Source organism: Dromiciops gliroides, chromosome 3, assembly GCF_019393635.1.
Source record: "Dromiciops gliroides isolate mDroGli1 chromosome 3, mDroGli1.pri, whole genome shotgun sequence".
Classification (NCBI taxonomy): domain Eukaryota; kingdom Metazoa; phylum Chordata; class Mammalia; order Microbiotheria; family Microbiotheriidae; genus Dromiciops; species Dromiciops gliroides.
The window spans coordinates 55,593,455-55,615,495 of NC_057863.1; the positions used below are offsets into that span (position 1 = coordinate 55,593,455).

At 37.0% G+C, this 22,041-nt stretch overlaps 1 protein-coding gene across 11 annotated transcripts in view; it reads left to right on the top strand.

Moving 5' to 3' along the window:
* Nucleotides 1-22,041, top strand: part of TFDP2 (transcription factor Dp-2) — a 170,096-nt gene that overhangs the window by 63,147 nt on the left and 84,908 nt on the right. For 2 of the 11 annotated variants that reach the window (XM_043995462.1, XM_043995459.1), the window contains exon 1: nucleotides 18,321-18,518. The exons of 8 other annotated variants lie outside the window; for them this stretch is intronic. Coding sequence is in view for 1 of the 3 variants with exons in the window: in XM_043995459.1 (XP_043851394.1) it covers nucleotides 18,515-18,518 (4 nt within the window). In the remaining 2 variants the exon portion in view is untranslated. Of the gene's footprint in view, nucleotides 1-18,320; nucleotides 18,519-18,940; nucleotides 18,981-22,041 lie in introns of those variants that run through there. One more of the 11 variants, XM_043995463.1, reaches the window with a different exon arrangement.

Sequence of the window (22,041 nt, forward strand, 5' to 3'; positions counted from 1 at the left end):
GAGCCTGGATTTGAACTCAGGTACTCCTGAATCCAGGGCCAGCACTCTATCCACTGCGCCATCTAGCTGCCCCAACATTGGTCTTTATAAAATTTTGAGTTCCAAGTTTTTCTCTCTCTTTCCCTTCCCTCCCCTGTCTCCAATGCAGTAACCAGACTGATACAGGTTATATATGTACAATCATGTTAAACTTATTTCTACATTAGTCATGTTGTGAAAGAAGAAGCAGAACAAAAGGGAAACACCTCAAGAAAGAAAAACCAAAAAAAATCCCCAAAAGTGAAAATAGTATGCTTTGATCTACATTCAGATTCCACAGTTCTTTTTCTGAATGTGGAGAGCATTTTCCATCATGAATCTTTTGGAATGGTCTTGGATCATTGTATTGCTGAGAAGAACTAAGTCTATCACAGTTGATGATCACACAATGTTGCTGTTATTGTGTATAATGTTCTTCTGGTTCAGCTCACTTCATTTAGCATCAGTTCATGTAAGTCTTTCGAGGTTTTTCTGAAATCTACCTGCTCATCATTTCTTATAGCACAATAGTATTCCATTACATTCATATACCACAACTTTATACAGTCCTTTATCAATCAGTCATCAAATTGCATACCCATGTGCATTTTCCCCTCCACCATAACGGAAAGTTTAGGTGACAGAAATTAAAAGGTGATCAGTAAATAGGGAAATGTTTATAGATGGTGAAAAGAAAGCCACCTACCACATTTTAATTTTCTTTGTTACCTTTTCCTTACAGATTTATGATTGAGAAAATACTGTGTGTTAAGTATTTAGTAAAGATTGATTGATTGATTGGCAGATGAATTTATGATACAATGTTTTCATTTCCTCTCAGCTTTACTCTTTTAATTCCAGTCCACCATCATCATAATGCCAAAGACCTTCCCTTCTCTTCCCAGCCACTTCCCCATCCCTGCTTTTTAGCTTCTTTCTGTCTTTCCTTGTTTGTATCCCTAGTGCTTAGCATAGGGCCTGACACATAATAGAGACATAATAAATGTTTATTGTTTTGTACTTGTCTTCCACAAGCTGATTTCAGAGGGATGAATTTAATTTTGGCAGATTAATTGGCTCTTGTTATTATCTACATATGATGACCAAAGGGGTTAATATCCCACTTTTGTCACTTTCTACCTTTGTGACTTTGGACAAGTTACTTAACCTCCCTGAACTTCAGCTTCCTTATGGGTTAAAATGAAGATTTTGGTTTAAGTGGTCTCTAGGGTTCCTGTCTAGGTATTTCTAAACAGTCTAAGACCTCTTATTTCCTTAGTGTGGAGAGCTCCTAAGCTGAATCAAATAGGAGACCATTTATATATAACTCATGATCTTGGAGTGTTGTTGAAACTCAGAAATTTATATATAGTCCCATAGCTCATAGGGATCAGAGTCAGAATTTGAACCAATTCTTGCCTCCAAGTCTAACACCTTATTTACTATAACACATTATCTCTCAGTCAAGTAAGTAATTGTATTAAATAAGCTTAGGATACACAACTTCAATCAATCGATAAACTTTTAAGTACCTACAACGTGCCAACCACTGGGTTAGATGCTGGGGACACAAAGACAATAATGAAAAAATCCCTGGCCTCAAAGATGTTATGTTTTGTTGGGGAAGACAGTATATACAGATATAAATTTTTTTTTGGAGAAGAACATGACCTTGGTTTTAAAATATTTTAGGTTTTCTATAGTTCGGGGTGAGCAGTAATCATCCTAGGCTGATGTGATTATTCAAAGATTCATGGAGCATATAGGACTTGAACTGATTCTTGAAGGATGAATAAAATGGCTAGGTAGAGAGCAACGTAATTTCAGAGTTGGATGGGAGCTCAGAGGTCACGTAGATGAGCTTTCAGTGAGCAGGGACTCACGACCTCTTGGTACAGTCCATTCCACTTCGGAATAGCTTTGATTATTAGGAAGTTTTTCTTGACCTTGAACCTTCAATTGCTTCTTTGGATCTTCTTGCTATTGCTTCTAATTCTTTCCTCCATTGCCATTCACAGCCTTTCAAAAACTTGAAGAGTTTTCATGGCCTTCCCAAGTCTTCTCTTTACTAGGCTAAGCACCTTCTTCAGGTGGCGTGAATTCAAGGTTCTTCACTATAGACATTTTCCAGCTTTTTAATATTTTTCTTAAAATATGATATCTAGAACTGGCCCCTTATAATGTAGCCAGATATTGCATTAGCTTTTTTTTTGGCTACCATATCACAGTGCTGCAGTTTTTCAGATGAATTTTTCTTTAGCTTGGCCTCCCTCACCTTGTATTTGTGAAGTTGATTTTTTAACCCCAATCAAAGCTTTACATTTATCCCTATAAAAGGTCATCTTGTTAGATAGGGTCAATGGTCTAACAGTAATAACTCTTTAAATCCTGATTGTATCATCAAATATGTTAGCTTTCTCACTTAACTTTATGCCATATACACATTTGATAAGTATGTCAGCTATGACTTTATCCAGGTCATTGTTAAAAGTGTTAAACACCAATGAGAAAAGAGCAGAAGAAAGTTCAGTACAATATTGGAAGTGCCATGCTGAAATTAAATTCTATACACACAGAAAAAGCTTTTGTGGGAAAAAACAAATTGACTTAACCAACTTTCACATATGTGTAATTGCATACCAATATGTATGTTTGTGTGCTTGCATATAGTTTCATATACAAACCTTTTTTGCTTTTCTTTATATGTTAAAGTACTTTATATTTGTTATGTTTATGTAACCCAAATTAAGTTAATAATTTGGGAATAAAATTTTTAAAAAAGAATGCAAATTCCTCGAAAGCTAGAACTGATTCACTATTGTCTTTGTATCCTTCTTCCTCCCTTAATAAATGCCTGATTCCCCCCCCCCAAAAAAAAGTGTTAAACACCATAAGCCCCAACACAAATCCCTGGGGTACTTCCCTGGAGACTGCCTTCCAAAGGTTCAGTAGGACCATTAATGATTACCTTTTGGGTTAGGGCATTCAACCAGTGTCAGTTCTATCTAATGGTACAGTTGTCTACCCTGCATTTATCCTTTTTTCCATGAAACTTTATCAAATACTTTGTTAAAATCTGGAAATCTATAGGATTTTCCTGGTCTGCCTGTTTAGTAACTATCCTAAAAGTAGATCTTTTCCTGATGAAGTCACTCTTTATCTTTTTGTAATGTGTGAAAAGATCACTAACCATCCTTTTAATAATGTATTCTAATTTTTTTTTTTCAAGATTTCAAGTTAAGATGTTGGAAGGGGATGTGGGAAAGCTGGGACACTAATCCACTGTTGGTGGAGTTATGAAAAGCTCCAACCATCCTGGGGAGCAGTTTGGAAGCATGCACAAAGGGCTATAGAACTGTGCATACCTTTTGATCCAGCAATACCACTGCTAGGTTTATATCTCAAAGACATCATCAACAAGAGAAAAAGAAATATTTGTACAAAAATATTTATAGCATTTCTTTTTATGGTGGCTAAGAATTGGAAATCAAAGGAATGTCCATCAATTGGGGAATGGCTAAACAAGCTGTGGTATATGATGGTGATGGAATATTATTGTTCTATAAGAAATGACAGGCAGGGTGATTTCAGAAAGGCCTGGAAAGACTTGTATGAACTGATGTATAGTGAAGTAAGCAGAACCAAGAGAACATTGTGCACAGTAATAGCAATGTTGTTTGATGAACAACTGTGAAATACTTAACTATTCTCAACAATACAGTGATCCAAGACAATCCCAAAAGATTATTGAAGAAACATACTATCCACCTCCAAAGAAAGAATTGATATTGATAGAACACAGACTGAAACATGCTATTTTTAACTCTTTCATCTTTTTCTTTTATTCAAGTTTTCTTATACAAAGTGACTAATAGGGTAATATTTTACATAATTGTACATGTATAACCTATATCTGATTGCTTACTGCCTGGGGGGGGAGGGGAGGAAGGGAAGGAAGGTTAAAAATTGGAACCCAATTGCTCAAAAAAGATTGGAACCCAAAACTATAACTGAAAATGTTTATTACTTAAAAAAATTTTAAAATAAAATAAAGTATTAAAAAAGAAAAATTATTATTTTTATGTATTTGGATAGATATTGTGCCCTTTCAAGCGACATTATCTGTATTTGAACCCCAAAAGAAAAGAAAGCTTCATATTATTTATAGTGATTATAATGATGAGCCTCCAAAAGAAAAGCCTTAATGATTAAAAAAAAAGATTTCAAGTTAAGCTTAGTAGCTTAAGGCTTGCAAACTCCATTTTATTCCATATTTTGGACAATCAAGCATGGATTCTGTGGCAACCCTGCAAACTTTCCTATTCACCATGGTCTTTTAAAGATTCACTGGGAGTAATTCAGCAATCACACCTAGTAGTTGGGTCTATATTCTAGAATGTAGTTGATGACTTAAATTGCTGATAAAAGGCAGCCCGGTGCTTTTTTGCTGTAGATGTATTTGGACATCAGCTCCCTCTTAGATGTTTTTGTTTAGTCCTTTCTAGTCTAAAGATTATTCTGTTTGTCAGAGAAAACAGAAGAAAAGAAGAATTGAACAGGCCTGCCTTTTCTTAAGTACATCCCAGTGCTTAATGTGGAGCCTGGCAGATAGTAGGCTTTTAATAAGTGTTGATTGACAGACATGCAGCAACAGCAGCAGCATCCTATCTACCTCCCTTTCTTTGATCCCCCCCCCTTCTCTGCAAGGTGGCTGAAAATTAAAACAACAGCTTCCTTGCCCCTTTTTGGTACTTAGCTTTCTTTACTATCCTAATGCTTTAATATTTGTTGTACTATTCTTACAGTACTGTGCTATGCTTTTGTATTTAGCCTTTGTTACTTGCCCTTGCTTCCATCTTCTATGTGTGTGTTTTATCTAAGTTGGTTGGTTGGTCTAATTCGGTCTCTTTAGATAGCTACCTTTCTCCCAAATCATCAGATTTTTTTTCCCCTTGTTTCTTCAGTATTTGAGCACCTCCTCTTTATCAGTCAGTCAATCAGCATTTGGGTGCCTACTATGTGCCAAGCACTGTGCTAGGTGCTGGGCATATAAATACAAAGAATGAAACAATCCCTATTCAGGAAATACTTTTATTCTAATGGGGAAATACCTAGTATGTACTGAATAAATATACAAATAATACATCTGATATCCACTTATGAGGTAGTTAAATATAAAGTAGTTGGGGAAGGAGGGCATGAGAAGTTGAGGAGGCTAAAAGGCTGCTGAATACAGAAAGTGGTGCTTGAGAACTGTCTCCTGAAAGAAAAGAGGAATTCTGTGAATCCGAAGTGAGAAGGGCATGTATTCCAGTCATAGAGAACAGCTGACATGTAGGATACCAACAGAGGATGGAGGGCCATTGGTGAAGAACAGAGAGAATTACATTTTGGCTGGAATCCAAAGTATGACTGGGATAATAATGTGCCCGGAAATACAGGTTGGGGCCAGGTTGTGAAGGACTTTAAAAGCTAAACAAAAAATCTTAGATAGACAGACAGACTGTCTATCTATCTTTCTGTCTGTCTGTCTATCCATCTATCTATATTTCATCCTACCAACAACAAGGAGCTACCAGAGTTTACTGACTGGGAAGTAACATGGTCAAATTTGTGCTTAAAGAAAATCAGTTTGTCAGCTACATAGACTCTTTTTTTTTTTCCCCCCTGGGACAATGAGGGTTAAGTGACTTGCTCAAGGTCACATAGCTAGTAAGTGTCAAGTGTCTGAGGCTGGATTTGAACTCAGGTCCTCCTGAATTCAGGACCGATGCTTTATCCACTGCGCCACCTAGCTGCCCCCTGTCAGCTACGTAGAGGAGGAGTGAGGAGTGGCTCAATTAAAGTGACTGAGAAAGGGAAGATAAATATAAGACAACAACTTCAGAGTATGGTTGAGTCCAGTGAAGGTTTTTTTTTTGTTGTTGTTTGTTTGTTTTTAAGGAATAATGGAGAGTTGGGCCTGTTTAAATGCAGTAGGAAAGGAACAAGTAGATATGAAGAGGTTGAAAATTGCAGAGGAGGATGATTAAGGGGGCTATCTGTAGGAAGAGAAGGGGGAGGATGGGATTAAGAACATTATGTAGAAGACTTGACCTTCACAAGGAGATGAACCTTTTCAATATCAGAGACTACATTTCCCCCTGTAGAACTTTAGTCCATGACATTCTACCTAGCCTTTCTCCAAAACCTTTGAAATCTGTTTTTATAAAATCATCTGTAAAATGGTTACAAATTCTACTTGGTCATAATTCATAATTTTTTAGTAAATGTCTTAGTCTGTTTGACTAAGATTTTGTTTAGAATTTTGAGTAAATATGGCATTATTAATGGCTTATAGTTATCCTTTTGTTTTGTCTTTCCCTGGTTGGGTATTAGGACTACTATATTTTTCTTCTACATGGATTGTGATAAGGTGCTTTCTCAATTTTTTTGAGAATAATTTGTGTAGGAAGGGTATTTATTGTTTCTTTAAAAGTTTGATCTCCTTTTTCTGTGAATACATCAGAACCAGGATTTTTTTTTTTCCTTTGGTAGTTCCTTTACAACTAGATCTATTTTCTTTTCAGAAATTGGGTTATTGAAGCTCTCTGCCTGGTCTTCTGATAGTTTTGGGTATTTTATACTTTTGAAGATAATCCACTATTTCCTTTATGTTCTCAGTTTTGTTAGAATATATACTAACTGTGCACAATATGTTCTGATTATTCTTTTTTATTTTGGTTTTGCTCAATTTCACCTTGCTTAATTTATTATTTTGAGCATGTAATTTTGAAAAAAAATGTTGACTGGTCAACTGAGAAAGGAGTTTCACTAGAGTGGTAGAGTTGGAAATCATTTTGCAAGAGATTAAGGAGTGGGCAGTGAGTGAGGAAGTATAGACTGTGGGTAGAATATTCATTGTTGAAGACAAGGAAACAAGGCCAAGAAGAATTTCTGGAAGAGCTAAAAATTTTAGCAATCAAATAACAGAAGTAGAAGAAAAATTGGGGAAATAAATGAGAGTGATACAGGAAAATGATGAAAAGATAATTAATTGCATGGTAAAAGAGGCACCAAAAAACGCTGAAGAAAATACCTTGAAAAACAGAATTAAGTGGCACAGTGGATAAAGCACTGGCTCTGGATTCAGGAAGACCTGACTACAAATCTGGCCTCAGACACTTGATATTTACAAACTGTGTGATCCTGGGCAAGTCACTTAACCCTCATTGCCCTGCCCGGCCCCCCCCCCCCCAGACCAGAATTAGTCAAATGGAAAAAGAGGCACAAAAGAGAACTGAAAAAAAATTAGACACGTGAATGCTACTGACTCCATGACACATCAAGAAACAATAAAAAAATTGAAGAAAACATAAATTACCTCATTAGAAAAATAACTGACCTGGAAATTGATTGTGGAGAGAGACTTTAAAAATCTTAGACTATCTGAAAGCCTTGGTCAAAGAAAGAGGCCACACATCATATTACAAGAAATTATAAAAGAAAACTGCTCCAATATCTCAGAACCAGATGAAGTAATCCACTGACCACCTCCTGAAAGAGATTCCCATGCAAAAACAGCCAGGAATATAATAGCCAAATTCCAGAGCTCCTAGGTCAAGAGAAAATCCTTCAAGGAGTTAGAAAAGAACCATTCAAATACTGTGGAGTCAGAATCACACAATATTTAGCACCTTCCACATTAAAAGAGTGGAGGGCTTAGGATGTGATATTCTGGAAGGTATAGGAGCTAGGATTACAACCAAGAATGACTTGATCAGCAAAACTGAGTATAATCTTTTGGGGGAAAATGAAATAGAGGACTTTCAAGCTTTTTTTTGTGAAAAGACCAGAGATGAATAGAAAATTTGACTTTAAAATATAAGACTCAAGAGAAGCATAAAAAGGTAAATAGGAAAGAGCAATCATAAGGGATTCAATAAGGTTAAACTGTTTATATTCCTATATGGGAAGAAAATACAGTGACTCCTAAAAACTTTATTATTAGAGCAGTTAGAAGGACTCTAGAGGAATGAATTTATTATGTTGAGATGACTTTAAAGATATGGGTGAGAAAGAGGAATTTACTGGGAGAAGGTGGAAGGAAGAAGAATGGGGAAAATTATCTCACATAAAAATAGTTCAAGGAAGAGCTTTTACAGTGGAGAAGAAAATGGGGGAGAGCAGGCCATGCTTGAACTCTGCACTCTTATCCAGATTTATTCATCGAGGCAAGAAAACATGTACGCACATTCACAAGTACACACACATATGCACACGCATACACATACACACACACATGTACGACACACCCCCCCACGCACAATATGCATATGCACACGCACATACACACATACATACATGCGTGCGGGCGCACACACACACACACACACACACACACACAAAGTTGAGTATAGATGTCTCTCTTACCCAAAAAGGAAATAGGAGGGGAAGGGGATAAGAGAAAAGGGAGAGAGAGTGATAAAGGGGAGAGCAGATTCAGAGACTTTTGAGGAAGACAGGGCAAAAAAAGAGAGAGAAGGATAAACAGAAGAAAATAGAATAGAGGGAAATTCACAATTAGTAATCATAACTCTGAGTTTGAATGGGATGAATTCACCCATATAACAGAAGCAGATAGCAGAATGAATTAGAAACCAGAATCCAACAATGTGTTTATAAGAGATACACTTACTTAAAAAGAGTGACTGCCCAAAGGGCTATAAAACTGCATACCCTTTGATCCAGCAATACCACCACTAGGTTTATATCTCAAAGACATCCCCAAAAGAGAAAAGAACTTTGTACAAAAATATTTATAGCAGTTCTTTCTGTAGTGGCTAAAATTGGAAATCAAAGGAATGCCCATTAATTGGGGAATGGCTAGGCTGTGGTATATGATTGTGATGAATATTATTGTACTGTAAGAAATGACAGGCAGGGTGATTTCAGAAAGGCATGGAAAGACTTATATGAACTGATGTGTAGTGAAGTGAGAAGAATTAGGAGAACATTGTGCACAGTGACAGTAATATTGTTTGATGAAGAACTGTGAATGACTTAACTATTCTCAGCAATACAGTGATCCAAGACAATCCCAAAGGACTAATGATAAAGCATACTATCTACCTCCAAAGAAAAAACTGATACTGACTGCACAGACTGAAGCATTCTATTTTTCACTTTCTTTCATTTTTTCTTTTATTCATGTTTTCTTATACAAAATGACTTACATTGTGATGTTGTGTATAATTGCATGTTTGATTGCTTGTCTCAGGGAGGAGGGAGGGAAAGAGGGATAGAATTTGGAACTCAAAACTTTAAATAAAAATGTTTATTATTATTTAAAATTAAAATCTTTAAAAAAGAGAATTAAAATAAGGAATTCTCTATTAATCTATTATTTTTCAGCTGAAGTTAACAAAAAAGGCAGGGGTAGCAATAATCTGAGACAAAACAAAAGCAAAAATAGATTTAATTAAAAGACGGAAACTACATCTTGCTAAAAGTCACCGTAGACAATAAAGTGATTTCAATACTAAACATAGATGCACTAAACGACGTTGCATCCAGATACTTAAAAGAAAAGTTACAGGAGGGAATGTTGTTCATCCTTCATTTTTTCAAAGAGGACCAATGACGTCACAGCGTGATGTGAGGCAGAGTTGTGCTAAGCCATCAGCCTAACTCGTCCGGAAAGCCCGTGAAATCCAGTGGCAAGACAGAAGTCAGGGTGACTGGTTATGGTTCAAGATGCAGTAGAAGACTTTGACGTTGTCCGTGAATAACCAAGTTCCAAGTGTCCCCCAGGGCCCACTGCAGCCTCCTTCACGGCTAGTGGGACAACTTATTCTCACCCGCTTACTCTTCTGGGGGAAATCTTCACACGCTTGTGGTAGACAACCAGCTAATTCACTGATAGGTTTCAGACTCCTTGGCTACCCTCAACCTAGTTTAGCCCGTCTGCTGAGACAGGCTACCGTGTACGCCGCACCTTCTGAGAACCAGAGGTGACAGCTGGCTGGGAGGTTGGCAGCAAAGTTAGGTGAGTAGCCCTGAAAAGGGCTTAGCAAGCCCTCTTACCAGAGGTGCTAGTTCTCTCTGAACACCCCATACAACCCACAGGGGGAAATAGTAAAACTATTTATTACTACTAGTGAGGGACTTCGACTTTCACTTCTCAGAGCTAGATAAATCTAGCTATAAAATAAATTAGAAGTTAAAGAGATGAATAGAATTTTAGAAAAGTTAGATATGCTACACCTTTTGACAGCACAACACCCATTCCCTTTAAAAACATGAGGGGCAGTTAGGTGGCTCAGTGGATAGAGCACAGGCCCTGGATTCAGGAGGACTTGAGTTCAAATCCGGCAAGTCACTTAACTCCAATTGCCTCACCAAAAAAACCCCCCACAAAACAAAAAAATAAGCTAAAAACATTAGAAAGTACAGGAATCAGTGGAACCTTTCTTAAAATAAATAGTAACTATCTAAAACTGAGAGTAAGCATTATCTATAATGGAGATAAGCTAGAAGCCTTCCTAATAAGATCAGTGGTGAAGCAAGGATGTTCATTATCACCCCTATTATTCAGTACTATATTAGAAATACTAGTTATAGCAATAAGACAAGAAAAAAGTTGAAGAAAAAAAATGGGGAATGAGGAAACAAAGCTATCACTCTTTGAAGGTAATATAGTTAGAAAATCAACTAAAAAACTAGTTGAAGCAATTTCAACTTTAGGATATAAAATAAACCCACATAAATCATTAGCATTTCTATGTAATACCAACAAAGGCCAGTAGGAATATATAGAAAGAGAAATTCTATTAAAAATAATTGTAGGGGCGGCTAGGTGGCGCAGTGGATAAAGCACCGGCCCTGGATTCAGGAGTACCTGAGTTCAAATCTGGCCTCAGACACTTGACACCTACCAGCTGTGTGACCCTGGGCAAGTCACTTAACCCCCATTGCCCCGCAAAAAAAAAATAATAATAATAATTGTAGGGGCAGCTAGGTGGCACAGTGGATAAAGTACCGGCCCTGGATTCAGGAGGACCTGAGTTCAAATCTGGCCTCAGTCACTTGACACTTTCTAGCTGTGTGACCCTGGGCAAGTCACTTAACCCCAATTGCCTCACCAAAAAAAAAAAAAATTGTAGACATTTTAAAGTACTTGGGAGGCTACCTACCAAGAAAAACCCAGGGACTGTGTGAATATAATTACAAAAAACTTTTCATACAAATAAAGACAGATCTAAACAGTTGATGAAATATTAATTGCTCATGGGTAGGCTGAGGCAGTATGATTAAATGACAATTCTACCTAAATTAATACACTTCTTCAGTGCCATGTCAATGAACCTACCAAAGTATTATTTTATAAATTTGGAAAAATGGTAATAAAATTGATCTTTAAGCTAAAAGGTCAAGAATATCAAGAAAATCAATGAAAAAATTTCTTTTTTTTTTTTTTTGGTGGGGCAATGGGGATTAAGTGACTTGCCCCAGGTCACACAGCCAGTAAGTATCAAGTGTCTGAGGCTGGATCTGAACTCAGGTCCTCTTGAATCCAGGGCCAGTGCTTTATCTATTGCACTACCTACCTGCCCCCACCAAATTTTAAATTATATTACAAAGCATCACAATCATCAAAACAATTTGACACTGGCTAAGAAATAGAGCAGTGGATAAGTGAAATAGATAAGATACACAACCCACAGAAGTAAATTACCATAGTAATCTAGTAATTCAAAATTCCAAGCAGTTGGGGCAAGAATTTAAATTGCTGAGAAAACTGGAGAGAAACTAGGCTGAGATCAACATCTCTCAACATATACAAAGATAAAATCAAAATGGTTACATGATTTACCTCTCTCACTTGATTTTTTTGGGGGCGTGAGGCAATTGGGGTTAAGTGACTTGCCTAGGGTCACACAGCTAGTAAGTGTCAAGTGTCTGAGGCCGGATTTGAACTCAGGTCCTCTTGAATCCAGAGCCGGTGCTTTATCCACTGCGCCACCTTGCTGCCCCTCAGTTGATTTTTGTTTTGTTCTGGTTTTTTGATGGGGCAGTGAGGGTTAAGTGACTTGCCCAAGGTCACACAGCTAGTTAAGTGTCAAGTGTCTGAGACTGGATTTGAATTCAGGTCCTCTTGAATCCAAGGCTGGTACTTTATCCACCTCAGTTGATTTTTAAAATCTTTTTTGAGCTCTTCTAAGAAGGCCTTTTGGTCTTGAGACCAGTTCATCTTCCCTCTTGAAGCTTCACATGGGTGCAGTTTGAGAATATTGTTCTTATCTGAGTTTGTGTTTAGCTCTTAACCCGTTGACACAGAAGCTCTCAATGGTAAAAGCCCTTTTCTGTTACTCATATTGTGGCTTTTTTTTTTTTTTAAAGTTGAGGTCTGCTCCTGGGGAACAGGGGTCCCTGTTTCAAGCTTCTTGTGCTGGGGGATAGGGGCTGTGTCACTGGCTTTCTACTCTGAGGTCTCTGTGGCTTGTGGATTCCTCACAGCCCTGGGCTTGCTCCCTGCACTCGTTCCTGGTGCTGGGATGGCCTGGCCCAGTCATGCCTGTCCTGTGGGTGGCCCTCTCAGCCAGTGCTGGTGGGTTTCACCACTGGCCCGCTGCGCCACCGGCTTGCTGAGCCAGGATCAAGGGGCCTCAGCTGCTCCGCGCTGTGGCCAAGAGCCTCCTGCTTGCCTTGCCCAGACCTCCCGCCCCAATCAGTGCTGCGCTGGGCTGGGCTGGGCCCTGCTCCCCTTTTGCCCGAGCAAGACCTACCTCTCCTGAAGTCTTCTAAATGATCACAGGTTGGAAGGTTGTGTTTCTGTCTTTTTGTAGCTTCTGTAGATTCCGAATCCATTTGGAGGCTTGATTTCATGTTCTTTGTGAGGGAAGCGCAGGAGAGCTCAGGCAACTTCCTGGCCTCTCTCCTTAGTCTTGGCTCCATCCCTGGTAATATGGGCAAATTAGCGGAATGTGGACAATTTAACCTGTCAGAAGAGAAGAGTTTATGACCAGTGAGATAGAGAAGATCATGAGAAATAAAATGGGTAACTTTGATTCCTTGAAATTAAAAAGTTTTGGCACAAACCCAATGCAGGCAAAATTAAAGTGAAAGCAGGAAATTTGGGGGGGGGGGTTACAGCAGATTTCTCTGATAAAAGCCTCATTTCTCAAATATGTAGGTTACTGAGTCAGATTTATAAAAATAAGGGTCATTCCTCAGTTGATAAATGTTCACAGTTTATGAACAGGTAGTTTTCAGGAGAAGAAATCAAAGTTATCAATAGTTGCATAAAAAATGCTCTAAATCGGGGGCAGCTGGGTGGCGCAGTGGATAGAGCACTGGCCCTGGAGTCAGGAGGACCTGAGTTCAAATCCGGCCTCAGACACTTGACACTTACTAGCTGTGTGACTCTGGGCAAGTCACTTAACCCCCATTGCCCTGCAAAAAACAAAAAAAAATGCTCTAAATCACTACTGATTAAAGAAATGCAAATTAAAACAGCTGTGAAGTACTGCCTATCAAATTGGCTAATATGACAAACAACAAAATGACATGGTGGAAGGAATGTGGAAAAATAGGAATTGCTGGTGGAGATGTGAACTGGTCCAACCATTCTTGGGAATAATTTGGAACCCAAAGGTCTATAAATCTCTGTGTACCTTTTGACCCAGCAATACCACTACTAGATCTGTTTCCTAAAGAGATCAAAGAAAAGGGAAAGGGACCTACATGTATACAAATATTTATGGGATCTCTTTTTGTGATGATAAAGAATTGGATATTGAGGGGATACCTATCAAATGGGGAATGGCTGAACAATTTGTATTCAATTTGTGATCAGAAGTGTCAAGCAAGATGGTTTCAGAAAAACCCATCAAGACTTATATGAACTGATGCTAAGTGAAGTAAACAGAACCAGGAGAACATTGTACACAGTAACAACAATATTGTATGATGATCAGCTGGCTTAGCTACTCTGATGAAAAATGCTATGAACCTTCCAGAGAGAGAGAACTGATGAACTTTGGGTGCAAATTGAAGCATTCTTTTTTCTCTTTATTTTTCTTGCCTTTTTTTTGGCAACATGGCAGATATGGAAATATTTTTTATGACTTCACAAGTATAATTGATATCATATTGCTTTCCTTCCAGTGGGTGGGGGAAGGGCTGGAAGGAGGGAGAGAGTTTGGAACTTAAAACTTCAAGATAATAAATGTTAAAAATAAATTTAAATTTAAAAAAAGTTTAGTAGTGAAGGAAAGGAGAGATACAGGATTCCCTACGAATGAGGTCATCCAGGTGTTTTTGTTCGATGCTGAACTATACTGATTTCATCAATGAGATCCAGAGTCATTTTCCAAATAGTTACATAAGAAAAAACCAGTTGATGAAGGATGCCTATTGCCCAAACTATCACATACTGTAGGATAGTCAGTGCACTGAGAGAGAGAGAGAGAGAGAGAGAGAGAGAGAGAGAGAGAGAGAGAGAGAGAGAGAGAGAGAGAGAGAGAGAGATCAGGCTTTGTTGACTGAGATTGTTTCTGAATCCTTTTGATCTCCTCGTTGTGGTCACTGCTTTATATCAGTTAAATATCTATAAGAAATGGGGAAAATCAGTCAATATTTTTGTTTTTGTCCTTTTCCATTTTTAAAGTCAAAAACTTGTTTGATTGGATTCAGTCAGACTATAATATTGTAATTGTATGAAGTGACCTTTTCCCATATTTAACCTTTCTTCTGATTCGGTGTAGATTTTGACTTTTGCTCTGAGGAGAATAATAATAAGTTTAAGGTTTGCAAAATGCTTTACAAATATTGTCTCATTTAACCCCATGATAACTGTGGGAGGTAGATGTCATGAGTATCTCCCATTTTACAGATGAAGACTATCTACAATCATGCCCATGTTTCTCCTATCCTGAAAAAAAAAACTTAATTGATGCCTTCCATCCCTGTTGACGATCATCCTATTTCTCTTCTCCCCTTTGTAGCTAAACTCCCTAAAATGACCTCCAACAATAGGTTCCTCTACTTTTCCCCCCCTCACTCTTTTTCTAACCTACCTTCTCATTCATTACACCAAAATAGCGCTCTCCAAAATTAATAATGATATCTTATTTTCCAAATCCAGTGGCCTTTTCTCAGTCCTTTCTTCTTGACATCTATGATGCCTTTCACTATGATGTCTGCTCTCTTTTATATTCTCTAATCTCTAGGTTTTGTTACATTATTCTCTCTTGGTTTCCCTCCTTCCTCTCTGACTGCTCATCTTTCTCCTTTGATGGGTCCTTCTCTAGATTATTCCCCTTAACTGTAGGTGTCCCTAAAGGGTCTGTCCTGGGTCCTTTTGTTTCTATATACTACTTCCCTTGGTGATCTCATCAGGTCCCATGGATTTAATTATTTCTCTGCTGATGATTCTCAAATCTACCTCTCCTTCCTCTGTGTCTCTACTGACCTCCAGTTTCACATCTACAAATTCCTTTCAAATATCTCGAACTGGATGTCTAGTAGGCATTTTAAACTCAACATGTTCAAATTGAAACTCATTTGCCCCCCAACCTCCTGCCCGCCTCCTATTTTCCCATTTACTTTTTTTTTTTTTTTTAGGGCATTGGGGGTTAAGTGATTTGCCCAGGGTCACACAGCTAGTAAGTGTCAAGTGTCTGAGGCCGGATTTGAACTCAGGTCCTCCTGAATTCAGGGCTGGTGCTCTCTCCACTGAACTACCTAGCTGCAGGGCAATGGGGGTTAAGTGACTTGCCCAGGGTCACACAGCTAGTGTCAAGTGTCTGAGGTTGGATTTGAACTCAAGTACTCCTGAATCCAGGGCCAGTGCTTTATCCACTGTGCCACCTAGCTGCCCCTCCCATTTACTTTTGAGGGCAACATCGTCCTCCCAGTTCCTCAAGCTTATGACCAAGGGGTCATCTTGGACTCTCGACTATCTCTCACCCCCTTATCACTAAGCTCTTGTCAAGACCTGTCAATTTCACCTTTGCAACCTCTCTTGAATATATATATTCCTTTCTCTCTTCGGACAACAGCAACACTGGTTCAGGTCCTCATCCCCCATGCCTGTACTATAGCAGCAATAATCTGATGGTGTTTCTGCCTGCCTGAAATCTTTCTTCACTCCAGTCCATCCTCCATTCATTCTCTAAAGTGATTATCCGCTTTACTCAGTAAACTCCATTGGCTCCTTGTTGCCTCCAGGGGCAAATACCAAATGGTAAATATGAATATTAAAAGGGGATCCTTTTAGTGGCATGAGCAAAGGGGAAAAAAGCTTAGAAGAAATTCTGAGAGAAGTCAGGTAAAAAGGGTCTTAAATACCTTCTCCTTGTATCTTTGGGTTGTTTTTTTTTTTTAGGGCAATGAGGGTTAAGTGACTTGCCCAGGGTCACACAGCTAGTAAGTGTCAAGTGTCTGAGGCCGGATTTGAACTCAGGTACTCCTGAATCCAGGGCCAGTCCTTTATCCACTGTGCCATCTAGCTGCCCCCCTCCTTGTATCTTTGTAGAGGAACAGTTAAGGACAGTAGGGACAGGAGCAATTGAGGAAGGCTATTTGACTGAGACTTTGAGCACTGAAGAGAGGGCAGTCCAGCTCACTCTGTAACATGGAGAGAGGGATAGTTAGCTTGGGGGAGCAGGGAAGAACAACTTAAGGGGAATATGATCATTGATTTCACATACTCTTAGAATTATAGATTTAAAGCTAGAAGAGACCTCAGAAACCATATTGGAAATCCTCTCATTTTACATTTGAGGAAGTTGTAGTTCTGAGAGGTTATGTTATTTGCCCCTGGTTATGTAGCTAGTAGTTGTCAGCATCAAGGTTTGAACTCTGGTCTTTCTGTCTCCAATTCCAGCACTATATATATTATTATATATTATATATATATGTATATTATAATTTTATTATATCTTGCTGCTGCTTTATTTGAAGGATTGTCTTTAGGAAGGATTAGAGTTGGATATAAAATGCAAAACATAAATTAGTAGAAGTTATTGTCAGATAATTTTCAACTCAATAAAAACTTTATTGATGACCAAAAGTAGAAGGGACTGGCCTAAGGCAGCTCTATGTATATGTGTTGTATATTGAGCGCTTGATCACTAGTGGTTGGAGGCTTGGGCGATCACTTGTTAAGGATGTGTACAGGACTCATATTTTGGGTACAGTTTGGGCTAGATGATTGAACCCTCAGGCCCCAAAGGAAAATGGTTAGGGCAAAAAGAATAAAGATGAAAAGTAGGAACATTGTGGGAGCAGAATCAACTGGGCTCTATTTGCCTTGCTCCTCTTGCTTATTGACTTGCTCGAGTATATTTTAAGCTACATAGAATGAATAAAAGCCATCTTAGTGGTAGATAGGAAAAAGACCAGCCAGAGAGAAATTCCTTTGGGATGCTCACCGTGGCCAGTGCTAAGATGTTTTTCAGAGGGGCATGTTTTTAGATTTTTAATCAAGAAAGGAAAATAATTATTTGCTATCAAAGCAGTTCTTGCTAGGGATTTGCAAGGGTCAGACATTGAAATTTATAAAATGGCAAGATCTCTTTGAGCTATAAAATTCTTGAACTTTATAATTGTTTCACACAAAGTTTCCATTTAGCAACAATTAAAATATTATCAAAAAGTTATATTTGATATTTTGTTTCTTTTTTACTTTTTGTATGCCTGCTGTCTATTTATATAACAAAGTGACAGGGAAGCCTTATAAATATTACCAATTTTATAATATGGTTCCCTGATTTTGAAAAGAATAAATCATGAAAAAGATCTACTTTTGTTCAATCTCAAGCCAAAAACTAATATTATTAGTTCTATATTTATAATTAAGCACTAATTGGACATAAAGAAATAAAAGATCACAGATGCATGAAATATTAATTGGTGTCATTATTTTCCCCTCTGGCAGATTATATTCTTTCCTCCTTAGTATAGTTTTCATTACTTGCTATGGCCAAAAATATTAATCATTCGGTTGCCAGTCTTTTGATGATGACCTAGAACTTAGGCTAGTGTTTGGACAATAAACATAGTCAGTACCTGGAGTCATTTGAGCTTGGGTAGGATAAGGCAGAGCTTGTGCTCTGTTGCCATTGCCTTTGAGAACCTAGTGGAAGTTGAGGCAAATTAATAAGCTGAAGAATTTGAAGATTATGTTGTAGCCCAGTGGAAAAGAAAAAAAAATGAGCACAACTAAGCTGTTCATAGTTGATATCAGAGATGAACATGTCAGTCATTTTGGCATGGAAGCAATACACACTATCTCAAAAGGGCAGGATCAAAAAAAAATTTTTTTAAGGCAAGAAACCTAGACAGTTATTTCAGACTCAAAACGTGCTGGGTTTCTCAGCAGTTTTTCATGGTTTCTTTATGTTTCATTCAGTAACTCAGGATACCTTTGCTTTCAAGATACATCAAGGTTTCCTGCTTTGACTTTGCTTCTGAGCCAGTGAATATCCTGGCATGAAAAATAACAGGCTTCATGAGTAAGTTTCATCTATAGATGTTAATGCTATGCTGTTGGTATTCAAGTGATTTTAAAAACTATTTGCCAGGGATTAATTAATTGTATTTTAATGTAATCATTAATTGTATTTTTTAATGTAATTAAACATTTTATTCACATTTCAGTAAAGGAGAGAGAGTTTAAATGGAAAAAGCTAAAACTGGGGGTCCAAGATATTATACTATCTATTCTTAGGAGCTCATTGTGTTCATATTATCACAGATAGGAGTTTATTGTTGTTGGAGAGTGTTTACAGATTTTTGTGAAATATGGCTAATATTTCCCTTGAGCATCTTTTTGCTATTCTTGTGAAGTATTTTAAATGGATCTATTCTGAACTCGATTGCTTAAGTCTGACATAGTCTCAAGTTTCCACTGAATGGTAACAAAGACTGTAGAGTGTTGTTGGTACTGCAGTGAGAGGCATGCTTCCTTAGAACAGGTAAGAGAGATCATTTTGTTTCATACGGCTGACTAAGTTTTTGATGTGGTTTATTAGATATTCTTTAATGAACAGCAGATTTAAATTGGTAAATAGGCAGTAGCATACTGAATTCAAGACATTCCTGAATGTTGCAGTCAGGGAAACTACAGTGTATTGGGGATTGGGGGAGGGGAGGGGGTAGACTTAGCTTTAGTTTGTCACTCTCATACTTGATAAATTAATTTTAAAAATGCAAAAATTATACCAGAAAAATTTCTTTTCTCAAATATATGACAGGCAGTTTGGTAATGGAATAATTAAAAAAAAACTATTTCGTGTGATTACTGGTTGAGAAAGCAGCCCAAATTGTTATATCATACAGTTTTTACTTTCATTTCTTTCCAATAGTTAATAAAATGAACTTTGCCCCTAACAGGGGACAAGTTTCTGTTTAAACTTTTTAATTGCAAAAAATTAAATGTTTTTTGATGGTCACTGGAAATAAATTTGATACTTTAAAAGTATCCCAGCTTTTATAGATGTTTCATTACCATTTTCTAGAACAATTTTCTTAAAAGTATTTGTGCTTTGAAAATGTCAGCTGTATTCTAATGAAGCTCAGGCATTGTTTGCTCATAAAGGGGCTGGTGCATTCCACAGCTTTATGGTTTATTATGAGGCACAGTGTGAGAGTGTGGGTGGCACCATTTGGTGTCTGCCTCTTGGGCCAGTGACTGCCATTATGTTAGTTTTGGATTGGCAAAGAAAATATAGCAACTAAGGTCCTGTGTAGATCTGGGCCCTATGAACAAAAATGTTAACATTGAACATTTGAAAAGACATGATTCTTGAATGTATGACAACTTAATTGAGTTGACCATTTGAAGAATAATTTTAAAGTCCATATTTTTAGGAACAAATAGTATTCTGTCAGCCATAGCACTTGTTCTTGAATATAATGTATGACTTGTTGGCCAACTGAACTTTTTAGGTGAATGTTTATTGAGAAATCAGTACATCATTGATTAGTATAGTAAAATTTGAAGTATATAGTACATTTTTTTTAAAAGTAGTTATTTTAAGGAATTTAGTCAGTGAGGTTAAGGGGGAAAAGCCTTTATTTCAGTTAGAAAAGTCGTGATGGGGAAAAAAGCAACAGATGTTTCTTCTGTTTCAATTGAGGTTGTTTCATTCAAAACTCACAGCATCCCATGTGGAGAATGAGAGTGGATAATAAATCTGACTTAATGAGTTTCTTCTTAAGCTGAACAAGAACCACTTAAAATTATTTTACTTATTAAAATTTTAAATTTTGTTAGATAAACTTTGAGTAAGTTTGCAAATGGATTTTTCTTTCTAGAATAATTAATAAAATTAAGGATGAAATTGATACAATGAGGCATAGAGAGCTCTATTCCAAGCATCTTTTGAATCAACATATTTTAGTTTTAGTAGCGATGATTTGCTATGTAGCTTGCCTCTGAAAAGAGTCAGTGCATTAGTTGGATGCTAATAATGATGGGAAGAAAAATTGGGAGATAGAGAATCAGAAGGAAAGAAGGATCGGAGAGGCAAGATGTGATTAAAAACAACTAAAATAAGAATAATATTAGGAGTAGTGATTAAAGAAAATGTTAAAAACCGTTTTTCTTATGGTAGAATAAAGAGAGTATTGTTATTGCAAAACATTCTGAAGTTTTAATGTTTATAGGGTTGTTGTTGAAGCAATGTTATGATAGTAATATACTAAATATTCCTAATCTTTACTAAATTATTGATTATCAAACATCATACTTCAAAGTTAGGAGCAGTTTACTTAGCAGTAGAAAACCTAGAAATTTCCTATATTGTGGTTCGTGGTTCCATATCTGTATTCAACATTTGTTCATATGCAAAGTTTGTATGGATTTTTAATATACTCAGATAAAAGACTAGTGGGAGGGCAGAAAAAGTCAAGGGCTCCATTTCCAGGAGATATTTTTTGAACCTATATTATCTCATTTGAGAGCTTTAGTCATTTCTTTGCTTTGATCATTGTTTTAACTAAAATTCAGGCATGTAATATTTTAAAGTTTTAACTTTTGAAAGAAAAGTAACATTATGGTAGCTTTTCCTACAGGAAACATGACAACAATAACATGGCGCATTTAGCTTAATATATTTAAAAATACAGTACTGTATTTTAAACACACTATAGTTATTACAAATTTTGGCACAACATACTATTTAAAGTAGAACAAAAGGCTTTAAAAATAGGGTAAGTAGAGCTTTTCCATTTTGTTTCTTTTTTCTTGAGAGAGACATTTCACTGTCAAAATAAGAACTCAGAATGTTAGATAGATCTGACAGAATGTTAGATAGATCTGAACCAAGGACTGTAGGAATAGTCTAATTCAGCTCTCTAATTTTATATTACTATTCTCAAAACTCAAGGTTGTTTGGTAGATTTTGTTTGTAATTTCACATTTTTTTCTTAATTTTAGCACTTTGGTGGTCCTAAATGATGCATTATTTTATTTCCCAAAGTGTTAAATTAAAATCATTTGTATTATATCTCAAAAATGATCTAGAACAATTACAGTTTTGAAACCTATTTCCAGCCCCTCCTTTTGACTTCACCCCAGTAGTTTACACTTTTGCTATTTTGTGTATATTACTGTCATTTATGCTCATAAGCATGAGCGTTATAATAATGGGAAACACTTCCAGCAACAATAACAAAAAGATCGGAGACTATTTAACCTTCAGTTTAGCAACAAATTAATTTATTATGGCAGTTGTTAAAGTAATTCTTTACTCTTTAGAAGAGCATTTTTATTACAATTGTATCTCAAAAAGTGTTTATATCAATTTCATTCCTTCCCCCAAAACACAATTTCATTGCCATGGCTATCACTGAGGTGAGATAGTAGCCACTTCACACAACTATAATAGATGGTTTTGGTGAATTGCCCTGACCAAAAAACATTCACCACCTGGTAGCTAACCCTCTTGGGATGAGGCTTGTGGCTATACAGAGCAGTACAGATAAGTGCATTAGTTCTCAGTGCACTGGAACATGACATTGTGATCTGGTTTT